The following is a 24823-nucleotide window of genomic DNA, read 5'->3' as shown; positions in this document are numbered from 1 at the left end:
GAAGTATATGCACTGAAAAGAGTCATTCGTAGTGTGTAGTGAAAAGACTACTAATGGCTTTACTGAATCCCGACGAATAACGTTACTTTGAACCTTGTTTTAGTCATACCATCTGTCTAACTTGTGCTTTGGGAGGACTGGATTGTACGCACATCCTGAGGTTGTGAAAAAGTGTCATACACTGCCACCATGGTAAAAGGGTTACGCAGCGGGGGAATGCTGCGGAGCAAGTCTGGTGCAGAGGCATCAATTGTAGCCTTAACGGCAGAGGCTCAGGGTAGGGGGGTGCCTAGCCTGATTCCGGCAGCTACGATTGATAGACAAAATGCAGTGGGGGGATTCGGAGGTTGCTCCGCCGAATAACAAAATGATAATGCCCCCTGATAAGCACGACATAGATAGCCTACAGTGCGCTATGCCGGTAACTCAAGAACAGGAGCACAATGGCATTACTTACGTTACATATGAAATTCATGACTTAAATGATATTGAGATTGATGCTAGTAATCATCCGATCGTTCACAATGGTAAAAGGTCCTCTCAGAGTTTTGCAGCATACTTGCCTACAGAGGAGGTATTTAATAAGCATATGTTGGATATTTCTACGAGAGCCCCTGTAATTGAGGCTGAGCTGGGAAAGCGCATACGCTTATCACTGGGTATACCGACACCTGTTCCTCATAAAAAGGACGGGTGTCGAGAATGTTTTTTTATTTAATAAATCCCAAGAGAAAAAAGACATATCGCCAGGACTCTATCACTACAGGGTCAAGTTTGGTGCGCTGCATCCGCTCTCCAGCTCTCCCTCCCAGGGCATAGAAATAATTCATAAACAGGCCAATATGAACCTCGCATACAAAAGGGGAACAGTGCTATGGACTCGGAGGAATGAGTAAATACATCATTGCCCGATTATAGCATTGGCGGATATACACGGTAAGCTAAACAAATTAGATGGCCTATTTTTTGCCTATGATGCCATGTTTGCCCTTTCAACAGGGGCTAGAAAGGCGGGCAACCAAGCCTCTAAGAACACTCAAACCACAGAATACGTGCCAGCACACATCAGTAATATGAAAACGTATATGAAAATGTATGCTGAGGTAGTAGCATGCCCAGAGGTCAGAAACACAGTTATGAAGGGCATGAGAATAATGTAGAGCTAATGGTGATGAGTAATGCTGAGAGAATTAATAGGATGGAGAAGGAGATGCAGACCATAAGGGACATGTATATGGACAAGTCAAAGGTTACATATGCTGTGGAGGGTGGAGGAGTCCTGTTCCACATAATATTGACGAAGATCCCAATAGCCCGTTGGCACTCACAGACTTGTTGGATCAACAACAAAAGATGAATGAAAGACCCTTGGTAGGCAATGATGACGATGAGCTAGGCCGCAAATCGCTTGAATCCACCACTAATTGGATCTCGCGTAGAGAGAAACGATTGGCTTTGAGAGCCCAAGAAAGAAGGGCTTATAGAAAGAAAATGCAATCAGAGCTAGAAAAAAAAGCAAAAAAAATCAAGCAAGTAAAAAAATAAATGGACATACTTCTATTATTAAAGCGTTATGTAACATATCTAGTGAAGATATCTACAGCAGTTGGATGAGGAATCGAAACCACTATTAGATATTGAAAAGGCACCACAAAGTCACCTAATAAAAGAACCAAGGCTAGCCGAACAAAAAAAATAAAACAAAAAATAATAAGAATGAAATATTGATAAGCTGTGAAAGTGCTGATGCTACATTCGATATTGCACCCGAGATAAAGAAGCAGGAGCTCTCAAGTAAATTACAGAGGCAAAATCAAACCGAACAGCTACGATTTTATGCATTTACCGGCATAAAAAAATGCTGTGGTTCTTTGTTAGGGTCTACTACTGCTGATAATTTAAAAGAAACCGCAGAGGCAGGTGGTCAAACAAAGGGTCAGGAAATCTCTCAATAGTAGCCAGTAAGTCGTGTATAGAGCAAGAAAACATCCATCTATCTATGACCAAATAAAAGCAGAAAAATCAATTGCGGTTAATATTACGACTACCGTAAATCAGAGCAGACTCTCGCCTCAACCCACTGGGGAGCCACTAATTAGTACGCCACCTAACGAAGGCGCCCCGGCAAGGAATAACACACTAGGAAAGGAGACTGCCTTCATTGGGCAGGTGGCAACTACCCAGTTCCCAATAATTATGGGATGAGAAAGTGTGCCCCAAATTAATGCGGCAGCGAGGCTTAATAGAACTTTTATGTTAGAAGCCTTTCAAACAACACCTGCGCTCAGGACGTTGAGATCAGAAGATATCAAGTGGATCACTTTAGCGAAGGACAATAACTATAGGATGATATGTCATTTTAAGTCATACAAAGTGACGAAAGCAATATGGAAGCAAAGAGATGACCTGTCACACATAGGCCCAACACTGCAGCTATTCAACTCTATATAGGAAGCCAATGTATTTGTCCAAACGAAACTGCCGGCACTAGTGCAAGAAACAGCGAAAGAAGTGACTGCCAGATGGCATTAACGAAGAAATTATAAAACAATTAACGGTCTACGCATCTATGAACAGTGCATCTGCACAAACAAATGTTCTGAATAAACCATAGCAACAAAATTCTAATGAGTATGTTATGGAATCCATGTGGATTTAGGAATTTTGAAAACTTGTTTGCTACGTGGAGCATGGCTGACAAGCCAGCGATTATGCGTCTACAGGAAACCATGATGACATCTCAGTTTAGAAGTGAAGGTTAGCCAATCCGCAATAAAAAGAGTTGCAGGAAAACCCTCAGGTAGCCTTGCTATTTTGGTTAATGTGGCAATTAGGGCATCAGCGGTGGTGAAGTTCAACCGTGATGATCTGCTTGCAGTGGAATTAACGCCGCAGGATGACCAACAGATGGTAATATTGATAATTTGCGTATATTGGAACAATACGAAATACTCCATACGCCAGTTGCTGGCTCATTTAAAGCAGATATTTGACGAATCCCAGACAAGAAACCCATAGTGTAAAATTATCTTGAGGGGTGATTATAATGCTAATTGTAATACATCTCCTGTATTTCGAACAAATAATTATAACCCTCCTAGATCTGGCGGCAGGAAAAACATGGACACCTGGGTTCACTTTTTTCTTCAGTGGGATATAGAGCTGGTCATGCAGGAATCCACAGGCTATAGATTTACATGGTTTATGGGCTAGAAGAAGTCTTACATCGATTATTTTTGTATCATCTTGGCTCTACTCACTATGTGACCCCGTGACCATGATAAATCCTGCCTGTGGGGATCATATGGTGATTAAAAGGATCACAACACTGACCCATACTAAATATTTTAAAGAAACAAAGATGGCATTGATAGAACCAGACCGCCATCAACTATCAGTAAGATGGAATCCGTACCGCTGCCGTAAACTTAACCAGGCGATTAGTTGCAATGGGGGTATGATGTGCGACACGTTTGGAGAAGGTCTCAATATGGCCCAGGTCGAGCATACCAATGCCACAATAATCATACATCATCTAAATAAGTTGGTTAAGAAAAAGCTAGCAGCAGTCCAGGGTCCTCATCACCCACATACGTACAACGTGTCAATTGCAAGACTTAAAGCTACATAAAATAAACAAATGAGGGACTTAAAGAAAGGTAACTTGAATGGCGCCGATCTAAATAAGCAAAAAAGACATGTCAAGTCTATAAAAACAAAATGAAAAGTTTAAAAAATGACCTGTATATAGCCGATAATCAGCGGATGATAAAGTATGGGATTAAAAATAATGCGAGACAGGTATGGGCTACATTGAGAGCTATAACTGGGAAACACCACAAGCAAATAGAAGCTGCTCTTTTCCGCTGAAATTTGGATGGATTACATTACAGCTCAATATAGCATCCCCACGCAGCATAAGCAGTTGGAACATAGAAATTTTCCCAAATGAACGCGAGGGGTTTCACCTTGGGCTTGTACCGATATACAATGGGCAATTGAGAAGATGAAAAGTTCTAAAATCGGCAGGGCCTGATGGGATCCCGCCCTGTGTTCTAAAAGCTAATCCAAAGATGTGGGCTGCGATCCTTAAATGCAAATTTGATGCCATTTTTATAACCAGAACTATTCCAAGCTCTTTAGCGACGATCATACCCATATATAAGAAAGGTACTCCATCCAATCCTGACAACTTTAGGCCAATAGCCTTAATAGATGCCGCGTCTAAAGTTTTTTTCCTTACTTATCCTAGAAGAGCTCCAAGGGTATATGCAGGGTCACAACGTGCTCTCTAAATACCAGGTAGGGTTCCGAAAGGAGATGGGGTGTCCATGGAATGTTGCAAAATGTGAGTAAGAATTGTAGCAAACGAAATCATCCAACTGCGGCCCAGTTTATATGGCTGCGCTTGATTTGACGGTATCCGGTAATAAAATTGCGGCAAAAATGTCGCTGGTAAAAACAATCGTGGCAAAAATACTGTGATTTGACCCGGTAAAAGTGTACCCCATTATACCATTTAAGGAGAGCAGGGGTGTCCCCCGTGCCTCTTAAATGGTATAATGGGTTCGGGGGTGTCCCCCGCATCCTTTAGATTATTGTGGCGGTAAAACCACAGCATTTTTGCTGCGATTATTTTGTATACACAGCCCTTTTTGTCGTGAACCGATGTGACGGCCGCGTTTGATACAGTGATCAGTAGTTATTTATGGGAAAAAATGCTCATGTTGGGGATTCCGGTGCATTTAGTAGAAATTATCGCTATGCTTCATGAGAAAACTAGTTAGTTATCGGGTAAGATTGAATAGAGAAGGAGCGCTGGCTGACCGTATACCGACAACGGTGGGCTTGAAGCACGGGTTTAACTTAGCAGCAGTACTCTTTAATTTGTACTTATTTGATTTGAATCAGATATGGAAAGATGCAAAGATATTCCCTGTAAAGTTGGGTAAACTATGTTTGAACTGGATTGCCTTCGCAGACGACCTGATCTTTGACAGGACCCCTTTTGGCCTGCAAAATAAATTAAATCTGTTCGCAGAGTTTGCTTCCAGGATTAACTTGTAGGCAAATCCTACCAAATCTTACATTGTTATTTTTTGCCAATAGAAAACTGAAAAAGTTACAAGGTTTACTTGGTCCTTCCTTTGATGATAGTCCCATCGAGCGAGCCCTCTCCCTATGGTACCTTGGCTATACACTCAGGGATATTAATTCTAAAGCTATGTGGAAAGAGGCATTAAATATGAATTCATTTAGAGTTAATCAAGGCAATTAATGTTGTTTGGTTCTTATAATTGTCGCTTAGATTCTCGTAAAGCTTTAAATAAGGAGCCAACATAATCCAAACAGCAGAGGTGTACTATCTTGAAGTTGGGCAAAATGAGAACTCTGGATTCCATCATAGTGGGCCACTGAGGAGCAAGAACATTTCCTTGGGAAATGCTTCCGTGTGGGGACTTTGCTAATGTCTGAATCGAGGGAAGAGGCCCTGGTGGATTCCAGGTCTATCACCAACCCAGATTAAACAGTCGTGTCAGGTGAACATGGAGGTGAACCTGAAGTCCCAAAGGGAATCAGGCGGTGAATGGTTGTAGGTGATGAGACCTAGACACGTCTTCCATTGGTGTTGTGGTAAACACCACCGGGACAATAAGTCTAGATTTTTTGGGTTGGAGTATATGAGCGGGGCTAGTAGATTCAGCCGAGACAGCATTCAGGCATTTACCACTCCAGTGATTGGTCTCTAGGCACAAGGTCAAATCTGCAATATCTTTGGTTAGCCGAGCCGTCAACATAGAATTAACATAGGAGACTCCCTTTTCTATTCCATGGTTGGTAAATTCCGGAAGACTAGATGAGTAAGGTTGAGCCGCGAGGTGGTCTGTAGACATAAGGTGAGTTTCTAATAAGACCGGTGTTAGGCGATCATCTCTCTGTGAAGAGACTACCAGCCGGCAATGTTTCAGAACACTTACTCTCGCTCCAGCTAGCAGGCAGCGGCACACCTTCTGTTCAGTGCAGCGCTCTATGTGGGGGAATGTTTCCAAGATAGGCAATATGGCTTTGCTGCTTCTCAACAATTCTGCATCTGTAAGTGGACTCCAGCTTGACATAGATTGGCTTGATGTACTTATGTCAGCCTTTAATTGAGGCCTGCCAGGCAATTCTGATGTAGGCAACAAGGTTTAATGAACTTCTTGGAGTTTGAAGTGCCACCTTAAATTCATAGGGTCTGCAACAGAATTGCTCCTTTTTTATATTGGCAGCGGGTACCTTGTGTATTATAGATAGCACTCGATTTTAGAACAATACCCTCTGAACAATCTGCTTTTTTCTATTGAAACGGCAGGGTCACAAAAAACGTGCCCCCGAATAGTTGTCAGTGTTCTGAGGTTGTGCGCTAAAGCTGTGGGATACCAACATGTTCGTGGTCGTGGCAGCAGCACTACCGATACATCTCAATTTGTGCAGTAGGGACAGAAGCAGTTACATCACCGGGGGGGACAAGGAAAGGTCAAAGGTTTCAACAAATTCAGCATCAACATGGCATAAGGTACCTGTAGGGGAAGAGTCCAGGCTTCAGACGGATCTCCGGCTCCCGCTGAAGCATCAAACAAGCTTTACTCTGGGTCCTCTGCAAGCAGGCAGCGAGGGTGGATTCCATCAGCAACCCACTTCAGCAAACACTCAGCCAACAATCCTCTAGACGCTCTGCGTAGGGTTAGGCTAGTGAATGACAGATGGCTCCTCCTCCATAAAGCAAGCACTTAAGGCAGACTCACTGCAGCAGGTAAGCACAGGAGCAGGGACCGCCGTGAGAATAAGAGGCAAACACTCAGCCAACACTACGCTCCACGTCGGGTGAGGCTAGTGTATGGAAGATAGCTCCTCCTCTGTAAAGCAAGCACTGAAGGCAGACTCAGACCAGCAAGTAAGCAAAGGAGCAGGGTCCGCCGTGAGAATAAGAGGCAAACACTCAGCCAACACTACGCTCCACGTCAGGTGAGGCTAGTGTATGGAAGATAGCTCCTCCTCTGTAAAGCAAGCACTGAAGGCAGACTCAGACCAGCAAGTAAGCAATGGAGCAGGGACCGCCGTGAGATTATGAGGCTAACAATCAGCCAACACTCTGCTCGACATTGTGGACACAGGAATGAGTTTTAACATGTTTTCATGATGCCTGTGTACTGTTGGTGACCTAGCATCCATTCAACTTTTTCAGGATTTACCCTGCAGAACAGATTGTAAATAGTGGGTGTGGCTTTGTACTAAGGTTTTTCCCAGAAATTATGCTGTAGAATGCACCATTTCCCCTATTATTTCTCAAATGTCTTTAACTTGGGGGATGTACATCTTTACTTCCCCTGCATTTGCTTCGCAATACATTCACCTAAAATCACATTTACTTCTCCCTACCTTCACTTCTCTGGTCTCACTTCCCCTAGCATTCACTTAGTCATTACAGGGGGAGGACTTCTGTACCACTCTACTTTTTTTATTCCATATTCTACCCCCTAACGTTTAGCTAACGCCAACCACATGCATTGCCACCGTCACAACATGTAGGTGCAGAAGTAGTAAAGGCATGAAGAAGTAACTGTATGACAAAGTAAATTTCTGTCAAAGTGAAGCTAGAGTACAAGGGAAGCTTTCTTGGTAAAGTAAAGCAGGGATACGATTTTGGGTTCCTGCACTATGCTTGACCACTCCTAGCAATTCTAAGGAAAGATGTACATCCCTCCACCAAAATAAATCAGTCACTGCCCTAGGCTGAATCCCCTTAATCCAGTTCCCACATTAAATCCCACCCACACTTAGCACCACACTCTATATTTGAGCAACCTTTATTTCTCAAGCAGATATTTTCATTGGATAACAAGCTTGCAGCCGGTGGATGCCCTAGACATGTATTTGTAATTAACCTATATGAACAGGGCTGCAGCTTACGTGATAGAGTATGGTAAGGAATATAACATGTAGGTTCCATTCACTGCATGAAATCAAGTTGCATTTGATTGGCATCAATCCTATGGCATCAACACTGCATCATGATTGGCAGCAATCCTAGTTGCACAAGTGCAAAGATTTAGTTCCATGCAAAAAGGAATGTTGTTACAAATGAACCTAATCTTGTTTCCAGTGTGCAGTTTATGCCTCTGGGTTTTCACATGCATTTCCCATACACCTATGAGCATGAGAGCATGGGATTGTACATGCAGTGCATAGCACATATGGAAGTAGCTACAGCAAACATAAGTTTATATCCTCAACCGATTAGATTGACCCGCAGTCTAGGCCGTACATTTCCTGTTTCATAGCAATCTTCTTACATAGCCATATTTGAGTTTAATAGAGCGCTCTATTGCCAAGAAACTGACAACATAGCTCTAGGAAACATAATTCTTACATAATGATTGTAACATAGCAAACCATAAATTGGAAAGAGATGAGACAATCCCCTCAGAAGAAAAGGGAAACCAAGTCAAAGTTAATGGCCAATGGCACCGATGGGGTTATGCATCCCAGTCACCTTCAGAAAGAGGGAGCACCCTGGTTGTCACCAAATGACATGGTGACAATAGTCCTGTCCACAAACATCAGAAGCCAAGGGTTACTGGTAAATAGGGAAGTGTCTACCAGTAAGCTGCAAACCTCTCTAATCATCTATCTCCAAGGTACAAACCATGTCTCTCATGCTCCCATTGCAATAGGAAAACAGTTCATATAATGCAGAGATAAGCCACAAGGTATTTTTGCTTGGCGCCATTTCATGGTGCTGTAGTGCTGGATGCAGATGAATTGCTGGTGTGTGAACGAGGGCTTACCAAGTCAAAAGGGTTCGGATGACAGTGGCTTATGGTAGCAGGAAAAAGCACCTGCCTCAGAGACTTGCCAAGCTATGCCACTGTTCCTCTAATGTAAATCCCAAGCCGATCCTTCTGAAGCCACATGGCTCTCCACTGGCCCCTCACAGCCAGTTCTGTAATCACTGTCCCATGGCTCTGCCTTTCCAGCTACACAGGGTATGGAACGCCAGCAGCAGCTGCAGAGGACTCCTTCCTGCCAGCGGCCTCACCCAGTCATCCTTTTGGGAGTGTCTGCTCTAACATGAGGATTAGCTCTCGTGTCTGAAATCCAATCCATATTAAATGCCCAGCACACAGTGAAGGAGTACTTATCCCCTACCCCCCCCTCCCTTCGCCCCCAGGATGGGCAAGAGGCAGACCAGAACCCCGAGACAGGAGCAAGCCAGTGCACAGTGGGTCCCGTGTGGAGGGATAGCATGCCGCGCACTGAGGAAAAAGCTTCTGGCACCCCTGGAGTTTCGCAAGCATGGGAAGCAGGAGCCACGCCAGCCAGAGAAAGTCTTCTGCTGCAGGTCCGGTGCAGGTGACGAGATCAGAGAAGCAGGAAAGCCCCGCGCCAGATCGCAGGTTTCCAGAAGACCCAGGACCAGCACAGACTGAAGAGAGGTACGGGGGGCCAGGGAGGTGCTGGGGCACCTAAAAGTGGTTGGAGACCGTAAAACGAAAAGAAGTCAGGAATATTGACTGAGATAAGAGAAAGAAGAGTAACATGTTGGAAAGCCAGAGAGACATTGGCAGGAGAGTGAACCAAAACCATCAAGAGGAAGTATAAAGCGAGAAGTGAACCCATAAAGAAGCAAGCATCATTGCTGATCTAGTCACAGTACCTGAGAAGGTGATGAATCAGGTGGACTGTGTCTCTGTGAGGTAAACAAGGGGAAGTTACCATCACCCGGTGGCATTGTCAATAAGGAAAGTTGGGAAAAGCCAAGGAAAGCAGTCATACCCCTTTGCTCTTTAAAATGGCCCAGGACCAGAGAAAGACCAGTGGAAGGGAGACATTCCCCCAACTGTACTGAACTGCCAAGAGGGGCCTGAGAAAGAAGGCAAGGAAGACATTTCCGTCATTTTGTGGAATTATGAAAAGAAACCTCGAAATGGTCAGGAGAAGGGCGAGTTTCCCCTCAATTTTGTGGAACTGTGAAAAGCCTCAGAAAAACCAGATAAGGAGACATGTCCCTCCCTTTGTGGAACTGTGAAAATAAGCCTCAGAAGGATACATCCCCCCCCTACTTCGTGAAATTTCCAACCATCCCGAACTGTGTGTCCAGAGGAAGGGAGTCATTCTTCTGGACCTAGACGACAGTAAACCACTTTAGTTTGGAGTTTTAGTTTTGTTGGAAATAGGTTTTGAAACAGGACAGTAGGCTCTTACCATTAGAACGACATCCTGACACAGTATTTATTTGAAGCAGGGAAACCCCTATTAGGGCCTCATAAGGATTCTGGCGGTATCCCGGCAGTAACAGCGCCAGGATACCGCCAGCACAAATAGCTTTACCGCTACTCGGTCCGGCACTATTAGCACCGGATAACGAGTAGCAGTAAGTTCCCATTCACCATTGAGTCTATTGGACCAAATGATACGATATGGCATTTATAACGCGCCTGTACACAAGTGTTTCTAGGCGCGACGAGACAAGGAGGGGGAAACGGAGAGAGGACAAAAAAATGATCTTACTAGGCCTTGTGTCATTCAGATCACACAAGTGCAGGGAAGGGGAGAAATGCAAATGTGGGGGTGGAGAAGTGCAGGTAAACAAAAGTGCAGCCAGCGGGTGACTCATAAGTGCAGAGAGAAGGGACTGTAGGGTTACAGATACAGGCTACAAGTGCTAGGGGAGCCAAGTGGCAGTGCAAGTTGCAACTGGACAGGCAGGGACCTGGGCCCAGGTTCAGAGGGTGGCCAGGTGACCAGTGCGTGGAACAGAGAGGTCATCAGCAGGGGAGAGGAAGAGATAAATCGGAAGCGAAATGGAAGGTCTTGAGTTGCTTCCAGGAACCCGAGATGGCTCTGCTCAAGTTTGAGAGAGGCAGGGAGGCTGTTGCAGAGGGAGGCCCCAGCCGAAGAAAGATCTGCCCCCGGCTCTTTGCTTGGAAAAGCGACTGACCTTCAGAGAGTTGGAGGTGGATGAACGGAGAGCTCTAGATGGGAGAAACTTAGGAAAAGAGAGTTGGAGGTAGTGCGGTCACAGGCTCCAGAAAGCCTTGTGGACAGTGCAGAGGGTCTTGAAATTGATCCTTACTGCCACTGGGAGCCAATGAAAGGATTTCAGAGATGGAGAGATACGATCCCTGGGCTTGAGGCCAAGGACAAGTCTTGCAGCCCTGTTCTGGATAAGTTGTAGAGAACGGAGAGTAGAGGTGGGAAGATTTATAAAGAGGCTGTTGCAGGGGGTGTGGCTTAACATGGAGCCGTGAGGAGTGCTTGAGAGGATCTCTTGGGGCAGATCCAGCTATTGATCCTACCTCGGCAGTAGAATGCTGAACTCTGTTATATGTATCAGCAATGAGAAGGGGAGAGGTGCACAGTGCTGAAATTTCGGCTGCTTTGAGCGACCTAGAGGCCCTCCACGAACCAAAAAGGGAAGCACGACCAAGACGCAAGATAGCGGCAGGCATGGATAACAAAGGGGACTGCAGAAGAGAAACAATGGAGGCGAGTCATTTAGAACAACGTGGGGAGTCCGGAGCACCAAACAAGGTGGCGGGAGCCGCCAGAGGTGTGCAGCTGTTAAGACACAGCGATCCCCATGATCAGCAGAGCAAGGGTGAAGGAGGAGTGGGCTACCTGCGATCGGCAGGCCTTTGCTGCCATGGACCTTCTGTAGGCGTCAGTACAGTGTGTGGCAGAGATCAGTATGCAGCTGGTGATGGTCTACTGCTTGGTCCTTCCTTAGAGGCGTAAGGAATACAGGAGGAGCTGACGGAGTGCCCAACACGCAGGGTCTGCAGGACGGTGGGGCGATGAGGTTGGAGGCCATCCCCTTGGAAGACCCAGCTACTCTGTAGAGTAGCACTTCTATGAGGGACAGGTGACCCCTAACATTCTTTTACGGCAGGGCCATACCATTGGTGAGAATGCCCTCAAAGGCCAATTAACATAGGGCCGCACAGATGACATTGGATGCATTTGCCAAGACCCCGAGACAGGAGCCGCCTCCGGCTGCAGAGAAGTTACAACCGCAAGAATAAGACAGTGACGCCATGGGAAGACGCAACCAATTGCTGCTGACTATTGCAGATTTCTGGGCACACAAATTGAGGAAATCAAAGTGGATGTCTGACTTCTGAGGAAGGATGTCAGGTCTGGCTGAGAGAACCTCTAGTCTGGATATCTAAGTTAAGGATAACACGGAGGGGCCTCAAGAGATAAGTAAGGAGATCCATATCCTGAAACAGAGGGTAAGCTTGCTCGAAAACAGAGCAGAAGAAGCTGAAGGGAGGGCCCGTAGAAACAATGTCCGGATTGTGGGCTTGCCGGAGGGTGCAGAAGACAGTGACCCTACCAGGTACATGGAGAATATATTCTTACAGGCAATAGGGCTGGGGAACCTTCTCCAAGGCTTCATGAACGAGTGAGAACACAGGGCCCTAACAAGAAGACCCCCTCCAGGGCCCCTGCTAAACCAACCCCGAGACCTATAATTGCCAAGGTTCTCAACTATAAGGACCATGAAAAGATCCTAGCGTTGGAGGCACGGTGGGTGCCGGGGGGGGGGGGGGGATTTGTTGGGCGGCCTTCGCAGGGATTTCGCAGATTTGGTACAGAAAAGTTGTGCTCCGTTTGGGGCAGTTAAGGCCAGGTTGAGAAAGGCTGCCCGTGCCGTAGTTTTGACCGGCACAAGCTTGTCCTCGAAAGGACCGCCGAGAGTTATTACCCCTCTGGGAAGAGGGTTTTTGTGTAATTTGTTGGAGACTTTAAGGTCTCATGCTGCTTCTTGGCTGTCTCCAATGCTTCATCAACTGCTTTCCCAAAGAGGTTTGACTCTTCGATGGGCATATTAATGAGGGAGGCCTGAGTTTCAGATCTAAATCCCGATGTACGCAGCCATGCGTGTCTCTTCAGAAGAGGCCCTTGTGCAAGGGATCTGCCAGATGTTTCTGCAGTATCCAGGATGTTTTTAACCACATTCTGGTTAACCAGTTTTTCTTCCGCAACAACGGCGAGAAACTTGGTCCTGGCCGGTTCCGGGACCTCCTGAAGGCCTTCTTGGAGCAGGTTCCATTGGGCATCGGCATAGCTTGCTAATAGCGTAGTGTCATTAGCAACCCGAATGGTATATGCAGCTGCTGACGGGACACGTTTGCCTAGGGCATACAATCTTTTAGACTTCTTGTCGTGAGGCGATTCTCCAGTGGCAAGGGGTACCCCTGCCCTCTTACGAGTGGTGGTCACCAGTGAGTCTGGGATGGCATGCCCCTTGATATATAGAGGGTCGGAAGGAGAAGGCCGAAATAATTTTTTGACTCTTGGGTTCACGGCCCTTGTCTGGGCAGATGTGACTAAAGGTGGAGCTATCCGCCTCAGAGTTAAGGAGGGGAATGGATGGACTTGCTGGAGGTTTTTCCTTAATAATGTCCTCCACAAAATCCTGCTCAGGCAAAGCCTCTTGAGTGGCAATTTTGAAGAATTCTGCTGCTTTTTTCAACATGGTGTTGAAAGGCATTTGATCATCCACAGGGGAGGCCTGACGAGCCGGGGTGGAAGGAGAAGAATCGATGCACAAAATATCAGAGTCCTGATCTTGATGTGACCAAGGATCCTGTCCTTCCTGCTGGGTTTCCTCCCAGTTCTCCGTCGTCTCCTGTTGATAGTCTTCATAATTTTCGAGAAAAGAGGATTCCTCTTCTTCAGTATAGATGTCCCTGTATGTGTCCACGTGGGTCACGTCTTCCTGTTGGAAAACAGGAGGCTGAACATCTTGTATTTGAAGGTTATTGTTAGGGAGAATTCTTTGTAAGGCTAATTTCCCAAATCTAGTGAGTCCCCCAGCAGCTTTGCTGGATTTTTGGGATTTATTTTTTTCTCTCCTGCTAAGAGTGAGGTTCTTTTGCTCCCACGCTTAGACATGATTTGAGGTGTTCCTTTAACTTTCCATGTGTTTTATGGGCTATGGGGTCTTTTACTCCATAGGGTCTCATGTGTTTTTTGATGTGGGTTACACAGCACCCTCCGTGCCGTAACCCAGGGGTGTCGTAGCGACCCCCCCAACATAGACTCCATACCCTGGGACTGACTACTGTCTCCCAGGGCATGTAAAGTCACAATTGGCTTTGCTAGTCCCAAATTATGAACAGAAACCAGTACAACCATCATATTGTGGACGTACTGGTCAGGGCAATTCGATTGCCCCGGGGTCTGTTGTTCGACGGGGCACGTCTCCGTCCCCCCTGATTGAGTTTTGGCTGGTGGCAGTGGATACTACTTTTTATATTCGACCGCGAATATATCTCCATGGGATTTTCCCATTGTTCGAGGCTACCAACTTTAATTATTTAATTCTTATAGCCTCGAACATACCGCCGGTTTATTTATTTAATATTAATTCACCGGTTAGTATTTTTTGCCAGAACTCGATTCTAAAATGGTGTTTGTGTTCTCTTCTGTGACTCCAACCCAAGTCGAGCCCTTTGTTCCACTTTTTGGCGGGCTTCTCCCCCGAAGCCTCCAAAAGTGGTGCCACTCTGTCTGGGTACGACAGGGGGTGTGGGAGGGGGTTTAGGCAGCCTGGACTGAGTTACCTTGGTAACTCAAGTAGCACGCTTGTGTGATTGGACCAAGTGGTGAGCCGGCCGGCTCACCACTTAGCATGTGTGATTGACAGCTAGGCTGAGTGAATGGGGGTGTGCTGCATAAAAGCAGGGCTTTGGGGATTGGAACTTCAGAAGTCGCCACAGGACCTAAGAATCCGAGGAGGGAGAAGCTGAGCTGGCCTGCAACGACGACACCACCGGTGGAGCCCTGCTGAACCGTCTCACCACTTTTCCCAACGACAGAGGAGATCTCCAGCCCGGAGAGTCTTCTTCCTTCGACTGGTGGGGATAACCAGTCTACCTTCTTTTCGCCTTCCTGGAGCATATCGTGGCCGCCTTGCCTGTGCCAAGCACCCCGGCAACCGGGATACCACGTTTTCACCACTACCGCGAACCGAAAGGGCAGTACTTTTGTACCAGAGAACTCTGTGGCTGTTTTCTTCCCTGGCAGTGCAACGACCTTCATCCTTCCTCCACAACGAGATCTTCTCTTCCTCTGGACGATGCTGCGACTTGCACCCGCTGCCAGGAACAACTGCCCCCACTGGAGCATCCTCTCCATTTAAGGTACCGTGTTCCGTCTGGCTTCCCTTGCAACCATTTGAACGGGGTGTATTAAATCCTCGTCTCTCGAACCTGGGTTAGCCTGGGACACCTTAGCTAACTTTTCTGCACTGAACTAAACCTTTTTCGAACTACCTCCACAAACTTCGAAGACTGTGTAACTGTCTTATCTTGGGCATCTTCTGCCTGGCTCCCTTGAAAGTGGGCCTGGCACCCAAACTTCCTTGCTCACCAGTAGACTGTGCCTTCCTAAACTTAAGTGTTTAGTGTGTATGCTTCCATAATTCTGCTTTTCCCTCCCTTTTCATCTAACTTGTTGGAGTGCCATCGAACGTTAAGCGCTCACCTCTGTCTGGAAATAAGTGGTGTTAACGAAGATTTGTCCAACAAGTAATCAGGGATGTACATGTGATAATAGTGATTGTGTTTTGAACTTATCTCACCAATTTAGTGCTAGTGTGTTTTAAAAGTGTGTGTTAAATAAATAAGTATATACTTTTACACCCAAGCTCTGGTCAGTGTTTGCTTGTGCTACTGTATTTCTGTACCTATTTTGTATGCTCTGTATACTGCCCAACTCTTCCTGAGGGAAATCTGACTGCTCAGCCACAGCTACCAAGTGAATCTGTGTGGTACAGACTGCTACCAAGTGGGTTTACTGCCAAACACCTGTAGTCTTAAATCTTTTGCAGTGGTCCCTAACGGAACTGCACAGGTTTCTGCCTAACATTTAGGGTCTACCCGATCCTTTTTCGGCGGAGACTGGTCAGCAGAACTGATAATCTGCTCCTGCCGATCCATTCATCCCTCAAACTTTTCAGTAGTCCATTTCGAGGACCGAAAAGGGCCTAGGTGGGGAGAAACAACGTTCTCTGCCCTTTGGCGTCGAGAGGAACTTCTCAGGGTGTCTGAGAGAGGCTCTTGACTATCTTTACACGGCGATCCTTAAGGGTTTTAGGCTTAAGGAGTTTGCACGCCGAACACCGCTTTTCGTCGTGCTCTAGGGGGAGACAGGCGTTACACGTCCTGTGCTCATCCTTCCAAGGATATCTGACTCTACACTTAGGGCAGAATCTAAAAGGAGTCCTTTCCATAGCAAAAGGGAAGGATGGCCAGACCGAAAGGGAAAGCAGTGGAAAGGAGGAAAGACATAATAACAATATGGCCACCCCGAACCCACTCTCCCTACTGTATAGGTTGGCCAGAGGGCCCGACCACGTGGAAATGCGGCCGCCGGATCTTAGACACCGAGACCACAGCCGTAGACTATTCCTCCGTAGTCTTCGTCGAAGATGTTCTTATTAGGCGAAGTGACTTAACGGGGCATAAACTGAAAATTCGGTAAAGATTTACAAAGTCTCTAGTAAGAGCTCCGCTCTAGGGCGACCAATTATCTGGGCGGAAAAAAACAATCTGAGGGACCTCGGCGCGTGAGGGATTTTTGGTACTACACATGTCACGATAGGGATAGTGTTACAGACACACCTATGCCAACGTCTCCTTTCGGTCCCCGAAAGACAAGATGCAATACTCCGGGGTTAGCACTGATGTCGGACCCTATGCACAGCATGTGATTCTAAGCAGATTAACAAGCATCAGAACATCTTTATTTCATTCTCTAAAATTGCCTATATAACCTTTTAGTATAATGGAAACAAATAAAGGTTGCTCTTTCAGACTAAAATCTGATGCGTCACACAACCTCGTTCCAAACATTCTAGAACTAGTTTCACAAACCTCAGAGTCTGGCATGCATGCTTTAGGCACTGCAGCGTTTCCCCTCAATGCACCCCTCCACCCTCGCAGGGAACCTTATAACCTTCGGCCAAACAAACCTAATAAGTTGAAACTGCCTTACATGATAGCAAAACCACAAAAATATTCCTGTCAAAACGGTTTATTCTGGATTTGTTCATATGCTACATTCCCCTCTAGTGGGGAACACCTAGTTTCCTTTCACACAACAGAATAAGTTTTCCACAACTGCAGAAACGCATACAATTGGTAGTTAGCAGGACTGAACTCCTTTCTGGTGTCCTTGGAAAATAAAATAGTCCCCTGTACAAATATGTCCCCCAGCTTCCTGGATATATGAAATGCATATCTAGTGCAATTCCATACAAAGCACTGATATTTCTCAAACTCCAACCAGGTCAAAGTGGAATCACCCTGGATCAGATTGACATTCTAACTCACCTGAATGCTGCAGTTGCCTGCTTCCATGCTACAAATACTACCCAAGCGGCAGCCGCTCAGGGGTCTTGACCCACTTAAACATAGCATAAAGAAAATGCTCCCATCACTGCACCCTAAACCAACGGTTCTGCCCATGTCGCATGCCTAGCAGTTGTAATGGGCAGCAATCTTTGTGCATGTCTGGAAAACCAGTCCTCTCATATTTTCCCGAATTATGAGCTTTAAAAATGTAACTGAAGTGAGGGACTTCCAGGAGTCACGGTGTTAAGACTTTGCTGTGGAACATGAGTGAACAGTTTAGAGAGGAATTGAACAAAAAATAATAAATGTGCGAAGCAAAACTGAAAAAAAGAACAGAAGGATGAATGTGTAGCATATCGGCGAGGAGCAGCTCCAACAGGAGAACTCACCATTCCCTTGCTGCGGGATTTCGACGAGGGAAGGTCAGCAATGATGGCCGTGCACAGACTGACATTCCCTTTGCTCAATCCTCCAACCACACGTGAAAGAAGAAAGACTCCGAAACTCTGAGAAAGGGCCCACAGTGCGTATGATGAAATCAGTCCCACCTGGGGAAGAGAAGGATATATCCGGTCCATCATATCGTGCATTAAAAATAAACAGGTTATTATAATTTGCAAATACTCGCATTCTCAAAATAAAGAAGCATTACTAACCTGTACCACTAATTCTCCAGCATGAGTAAGATTGCATGTAAGATTGGGGAGTACTGTTCACTGGTATTTGGTCCCACTATTGCCTACTTGGTTTCGCAATGCTAGAAGGCCCTCCTGGCATCGAGGACCAAAACATGAAAAGGATAGTGTGCAAGACAGCCAGTCAGCTTCAAGCAATCTTTCTTAAATGACGGACGTTTTTGAGCCTATTCCAAATAAAATTCTACATTACAACACAGAAAAGGACCAATTCCAAAAGTATCTCCTAATACAAAGCAGAGACTCATTATAAAATATCTTTGAACTTGGCAACACAAACCACTGGTTTAAAAGTTGACTATTGGACCATGATGGTGTTGCCTAACAAGAGGAGGAAAGCAGCACATGGATTTCATGTAACACTGCATGTCTAACTTGGTACTTCAGCCTTTAACTAAGCTACGAGAAAACATTTCATTGTATCATTTGTTTTTTGTTCTATCAAGAATTTAGCAGATTCTTCACACACAAAAAGTTAGTAAGAAGAAAAGAGAAGATTGAGTGAGATTATGATTTTAAAACCTTTCATTTAAATTTTTAACTCAAAGAATAAAATAGCAAGAGATTGCAAAGAAAGGTCACTGGATGTGCAACTGGGAGATGGGGAAAAAGATTTGGCGCTGTTAACTTTTCTTGGGTTGAAATCATCTTTATGAGCATTTTAACTAGAAAACAGTCAAAATTCCGCTCAAGGTTCGGCTACAAATCAGGATGTGTTGGTAAGTATAACAGATTAGGTACATACAAAATCCCCAACCCTCTAACAAAAAACATGGATGCACTGAGTTCATATTTCAGCCGACACAGTAGTAAACAGCAGGAAAAGGAAAACTCGTAGCTCCTCAAGTCATTCAGTACACTCACGCCCTTAGCGGCATTCCAACAGTCCCACGCTCTCATTGGCGCAGGGCATATGTCAGAAAGCGTTCCCATTTCTGATAGAAGGGCCGTTTACCAGCGCTGTAAACCACCTTCTCGGAGGCTACTATAGACCACACACGTGACCACCAATCCCCCTCATTTGGCACCTGTGCAGCCAAAAAGATTGCTATAGTGGCCTTTGCAGCCAGGAGCATCACATGCACCTATCTGGCATTGGGAATCATTCCTTTGAGCGCTCCCCCTGTGGAAAACCACGAGGAGGTAAACACTTGGCTCTAGTGGTAATGAGATCCCCATAATGCAGTTAATTGAAGTCATCAACTCAGACGAGTATCGCTTGAGTTTAGGACAACTCCATGTCATGATTCCTGCCCCTCATGTCCCCAGCCCTCCAAGATATCAGGCTGGAGCCAGGCCACGATCACCTACATGGCCCTCAAGGGCCTCTCCATCCCTCCAAAGACCCACTTGGAGTCAGACTTGGCGCTTGTGGCACCAGACTCACTCACTCCCATAGGATAACATTGGGGATTGGACTTGTAGTGCATTGACGGGGACAAGATGGATGCCCCCACATATTTCGGTTCCCAGAACGGCATGTGCAGTCTAGTCTTTTGGGTGTGGTTCAGCCCAGACACACCTGGGATACCCAGAGACTATTTAAGCCACGCCCAGTCTGAGAAACATGCTTTGTGTTTTCTGCACCTGCAGCGTGACACTCACCATGTTCGGATCGGTCTCCAGTAGGCCTGCATCTTTCTTCTGCGCTCAGCTCCTGCAAGAACAAGAACACCATTAGGAACAACCTTACCTTGCGGCGCTTCTGCCCATCATTCATCGCTCCTTCTGTTCTGCGGGCATCTTCGGCAGTGTCATTCCCATCCCGGCACGTCGCTTCCTAAGGAAAAGGGAAAAGAACAGAAAAAAGGCATTCGTAATCATTCATCAAATCTTCACTTATTTTTAAAGACTGTACGATCTTCAAGCGCTTACCTGAATCCCAGCCGCTCTGGGGGAACTCTGTCTCCGGAACTTCTCATCCATCTGCAAGAGAGAAAAGACACTCCAGGTTAGCGTGGAAACATCTAGAGGCGCTGCATACCGCGCTTACTCATCGCATTTCTTCTTCATAACCGGCATCCACGCTGAAAACGTCGCAGCACCTAAAAGACACAGAAAAATAACTCAGTTCAATACAAATACGAAAGGGTCGCATCACGCATCGGGCTCTCACTCACCTTCAGCGCTACTCATCTCACAAGCACGTCACCTTCCCCGGACACCAGCCATCATTTTAGGAAGGAAAGGAACGAAGTTAGAGAACTGTTCAAAAGACTCATTATACTTACCTGTCAGACTCTTGCCTGTGAAGTAACTAGGCTGCATCAATCAACGCGCCCCTGCGCTGAAAGCAGGACGGAGATAAACACTTGCCAAGAAAACAAGGTGAGCTGTGGATCAAAGGGAAGGGTTGGACCCGGGGAAGAAGGGGTTCAAGCACACAGAGACAATAGGGAGTTAAACTCTACCAAGCCTGTGTTTCAGGTCCAGTCTCCAGTCGAGTAGACTCCAGGGAAGGGTTCGAGGTCGTAAGAGGTCAGAACAGGCTGAGTGACATCCCCGTGGATACCAGGTGAGCGTTACACTCCACCATATATGTATATATGTGCCCACCTCTCCACATTCCCTCCAACGCCACCCGCCCAGACTCCCATTCCCCCATGTGCTGCATCCGATCAGGTGTTAAATAACCTCTTGCCAGGAACTTGTACCCTCGCTCTGAGTACTGGACAATTCTGGGGAGAGAGGGAAGGGAAAGGAGGAGAGGTCAAAGAGCTAATTCACAGAGTCCCACACTCACATAGTTATCCTAGTGACCGGAAGCTCCTAAACACTCAGAGGCCTGTCTCCCTTAGGCAATCAAGGGAGGTGTTGAAGCGACTTGCCCGCTACGTTCTATTCCAGACGACGCCCACCTCTTTATTCGAGGTGGGGTTGATCCAATCCTGAATGACCTGCAATTGAGCTACTCAGTAATAACTAGGTATGTCAGGTAGCGCCATACCCCCTTGTCCCTAGGCCTATAGAGTGTAGCTTTGGAGATGCAGCCTCTCACCCCAACTCCCGCTAGACATAACCCATAATATCCTTCTGCAGCCTAGCTAGAGAACCAGCCAGGACATTAACCGGGAGTGCCTGAAAGGGTTACAGCAGCCTTGGTAGAATATTCACCTTGATGACCGCAACCCTCCCAAAGCACGAGATGGCCCTCACCCCCCAAGGGCACAAGTCTGCTTTAATGGCCTCAAACAAATCCGTATAGTTGGCTCGGAACAAGCCCTCACAGCGGGACGCGAGATAGATCCCCAGATATTTAATTTTCTCGGCCACCCAGGAGAACGGTGTTATCCGCTTCAGAGTGTCCACAGGAGATATTCCAAACCTTGCATTTACGGAGGTTAACCTTAAACCCCGATACCGGACAGAAAGGGTCCAGAATCTCCATCAGCTTGGTGACCAAGGGAACTGCCCTCGCCAGTGTCAGAAGCACGTCATTCACAAAAAGTGCGATTGTATGTGGTTTGCCCTTCTAGGGAATACCAATTTATACGCTTTTCCACCCTGGACCTTGCTGCGAGAGGTTTCACAGCCAGCGCAAACAGGAGAGGAGAAAGGGGACATCCCTGCCTAGTACCCCGGGAGAGCGTGAAACCCTGAGATATCGCACCCTTTGCCAATAACTGTGCTGTCGGGCAAGAATACAGGCCGAACCTACCCTTAATAAAGCCCTCACCAAAGTTGCACCTGCGTCGAACCTCCCTGAGCAAAGGCCAGGACACGCGGCCAAACGGCTTCTCGGCGTACAACCCTTGAAGTATGGCTGGAGGGTATTGTACGAAATTACCCAATTCCAAAAGTCCGACCCCCAATTTTCCACATATATGTTGGGGGGGGGGCTAAAGTGAATAAAAATGTATAAGGGTAAGGTGGGAGGGGGGGGGGAATCTTTTGTATTCGGTAATTTCACGCAGATCCTGGCTGGACTGCCAGTACAGTGAGCTACATCTATGAGGTGCACAATTTTCCAGACATTGGGCCTCATAAGTGTGCCTATCGGACCGGCACACTACTGGTCTGCCTGCCAGAGTTGCTGTGCCCGGCAGATCTGACCCTACCGGGTACAGCGGCCATGGTAAGCAGACCATAAAGGAGGCACCGGAACAGTTATTAACAAGGCCGGTGCCTCAGTGTTCCCCATTCCCATAGATTCCTATGTGACTATGGGAATGGGGATTAACAGAATTACCAGCACCTGACTTCCTGGCCGTCGGGGTTGAAATACCCTGGTGTTACCGGGAAGTCAGGCACTGGTAATTGTTTTTGGGTCTGGTGGCAACCAGCCCATATCACCAACAGGGTTACCGCCAGACCCGAAATGAGGCCCATTGTCTGCCCCCCGACGGCCTTTTATAAATCCAACCTGGTCTTCCCCCACAAGAAGCAGCAGAACCTTAGCTAAGCTCTGAACTAAATCTTAGCATATATCTTTACATCAGTATTTAGTATTTACATCAGTATTTAGTATTTAACACCACAATTGGCCTGTAGGATGAGCAAGTGGTAGGGTCCTTATTTGGCTCTTCTGTGAGAGAAATTCTAGCCTGACCCATGGGAGGCACCCTGGAAGAACATTCGGTTAGACAGGTCATGGAGAGGTTCCAGGAGACTGGTCGAGAATTGCTTGAAGAAAGACATTGTCAGACCATCGAGCCTGGGGGCCTTTCACCACCCGCAGGGACAAGATCACATGCAATATTTCCTCCTTAGTGATTTCCCTCTCTAGAAGCTCACGCTGTTCACCGGGCAAGTGGGCTAAAGGGCACCGATTAGGAAAGCACACTATAGCAGCCTGATCTAGTTGGCCCGAGGTATACAATTTACTGCAAAATGTGTTAAACTCTCCCAGCAGGTCGCGATTATTACTCAGCAACTTGCCCTTCTCATCGTCAATACCAGCCATTCACCTAAACACAGCCTTCTGCATAAGCTTCCATGCCAGGATCTTACCAGCTCTGTTCCCTTCTTCAAAATATTTCTGTTTAGCCCGCAAGATGCTAAACTCCGCCTCTGATGCTTCATTCATGTTCACTTGCTGCAAGCAGTTTGGAGAGCCCAGAAATCCTTAAAAGACCCCGTTTCCCTGTATTCCACCTCTGCTCTTCACCTCTTGACTAAGTAAGATTGTTCTCTCTTCCGAGTCGGTTTATCCCTGCTGCTTTGGAGATTCATCCCCACCACTTATGTATGCCTTAAATGCATCACAATGAGTCAACTCTGGGACCTGTCCCCTGCGGTTAGTTTGGAAGAACTCGTCATTCGCCCCCCCCAACCTCCTCCCTCACTACCGGATCATTGAGGAGAGTGTGTTTGAGTTTCCAGCAATGATAGCCTGCCACTATCGTGGGAATACTAAGACTCAAAGTGATAGGGGCATAATCCGAAGTCTATAAAGCCTACATCGATTCTATACACTTTGGAGATCAAGCTCTCCCCCACCCAGAAGTAGTCTATTTTTTTACTATATACAATGGGAGTTCGAGCAAAAGGTATAGTCCTGCCCTTCTAGGTGCATGCAACGTCACATCGACCATGCAAGAATCTAATAGCTGCTGAATGACGCTCAGACCCCTAATAATCCCGCTTACTCATTGACCCTAATTGGGATGAGTCTAGATTAAAATTCCCCCCCACCCACAAGAATATGGCCCTTAGAGAACACCAGCAACTCCCCAAATACCCTGCACAGGAGCCATTCTGCCCTACATTGGCCCCATACAACACCTCAAGTGTAATCTGAACCCTGTGACTGCGGCCTGTCACAAAAAGATATCTCCCTTTATTGTTGTATTTGGTCCCCTGAGCCTGGAACAGGACCCACTTCCCTATAAGGATCCCTACCCCACCCCCATTTTTTAAGGTGATATGTGGAAAGAAACTGCTGTGGGAACTCCTTCAAGCAGAGCTTGCCCACATCCACCCAGTGCAGGTACGTTTCCTGAAGGAACGCAACATCCACCTGTGAATGCTTCAATCTATGTAGCAAAGTGCTTCGCTTCCTGGGAGAGTTCAGGCCCTGAACATTATGGGATAAATACCTCAACTTCAACCAACCTGCAGCAATAGCTGAAAATCTAACAGCTGCTCCGTATTCCCCGCTGCGACTGACCAGAATAGAAACACCACCCCCATAGCGCCTCCCCCAGGCTGAAATTGCCAGCATCTGTATACATCCAGACATTCCAACCGTTAACAAAACCACCAAAACCACAACAATTAACCGTGTCCTACAACCCCTCTTCAGAGTGTAGAGGCAGAATTGTCCTGCAAGATCGCATTCCCTTCGACAGAACAGGCAAACCCCCCTGCCCCCGTCACCCGGGCGAAGCACCACCCTACAAATCAAAACAGCACCTGGTACACATGCCAAGGGTTTGAGGGCCTGACAGTTCTCAGGACACTACGCCATACATTGCCAGTCAACCTGGGATCCCCTGGGCAGCCCCCATCCCATCTCCTTCAGGCTCCTGCCCCTCGCTCGCCTCCATCTTCCCTTGGTGTCCTCCTCCGTCGAGTGCTCAAGGAACATCCCCAGGATCATCATAGCCTCATCCGGCGCCATGCAGTGCCATTACTTCACTTCCCATGTACAAAGTATACCGAAGTGGAATGTCTACCGGCAAGGGACCTGCTCCTGTCTAAGCCTCCCGGTCACCGGTCCAGAAGCCAGGTGCTTCTGAAGTGTAAGGGCGGCCAGTTCTTGAAAGATTAGGAGCTTGT

At 46.8% G+C, this 24823-nt stretch overlaps 1 protein-coding gene across 2 annotated transcripts in view; it reads right to left on the bottom strand.

Annotated features, from left to right (window-relative positions):
• MFSD10 (major facilitator superfamily domain containing 10) overlaps window positions 1-24823 on the bottom strand; it is a 999075-nt gene that overhangs the window by 659684 nt on the left and 314568 nt on the right. For both annotated transcript variants that reach the window (XM_069632064.1, XM_069632063.1), the window contains exon 5: window positions 17798-17956. In XM_069632064.1, the coding sequence (XP_069488165.1) occupies window positions 17798-17956 (159 nt within the window). The remainder of the gene's footprint in view (window positions 1-17797; window positions 17957-24823) is intronic.

Source organism: Ambystoma mexicanum, chromosome 6q (genome assembly GCF_040938575.1).
Source record: "Ambystoma mexicanum isolate Mex_15411 chromosome 6q, UKY_AmexF1_1, whole genome shotgun sequence".
Classification (NCBI taxonomy): Eukaryota; Metazoa; Chordata; class Amphibia; order Caudata; family Ambystomatidae; genus Ambystoma; species Ambystoma mexicanum.
This window is presented reverse-complemented; position numbering and strand designations above follow the sequence as displayed.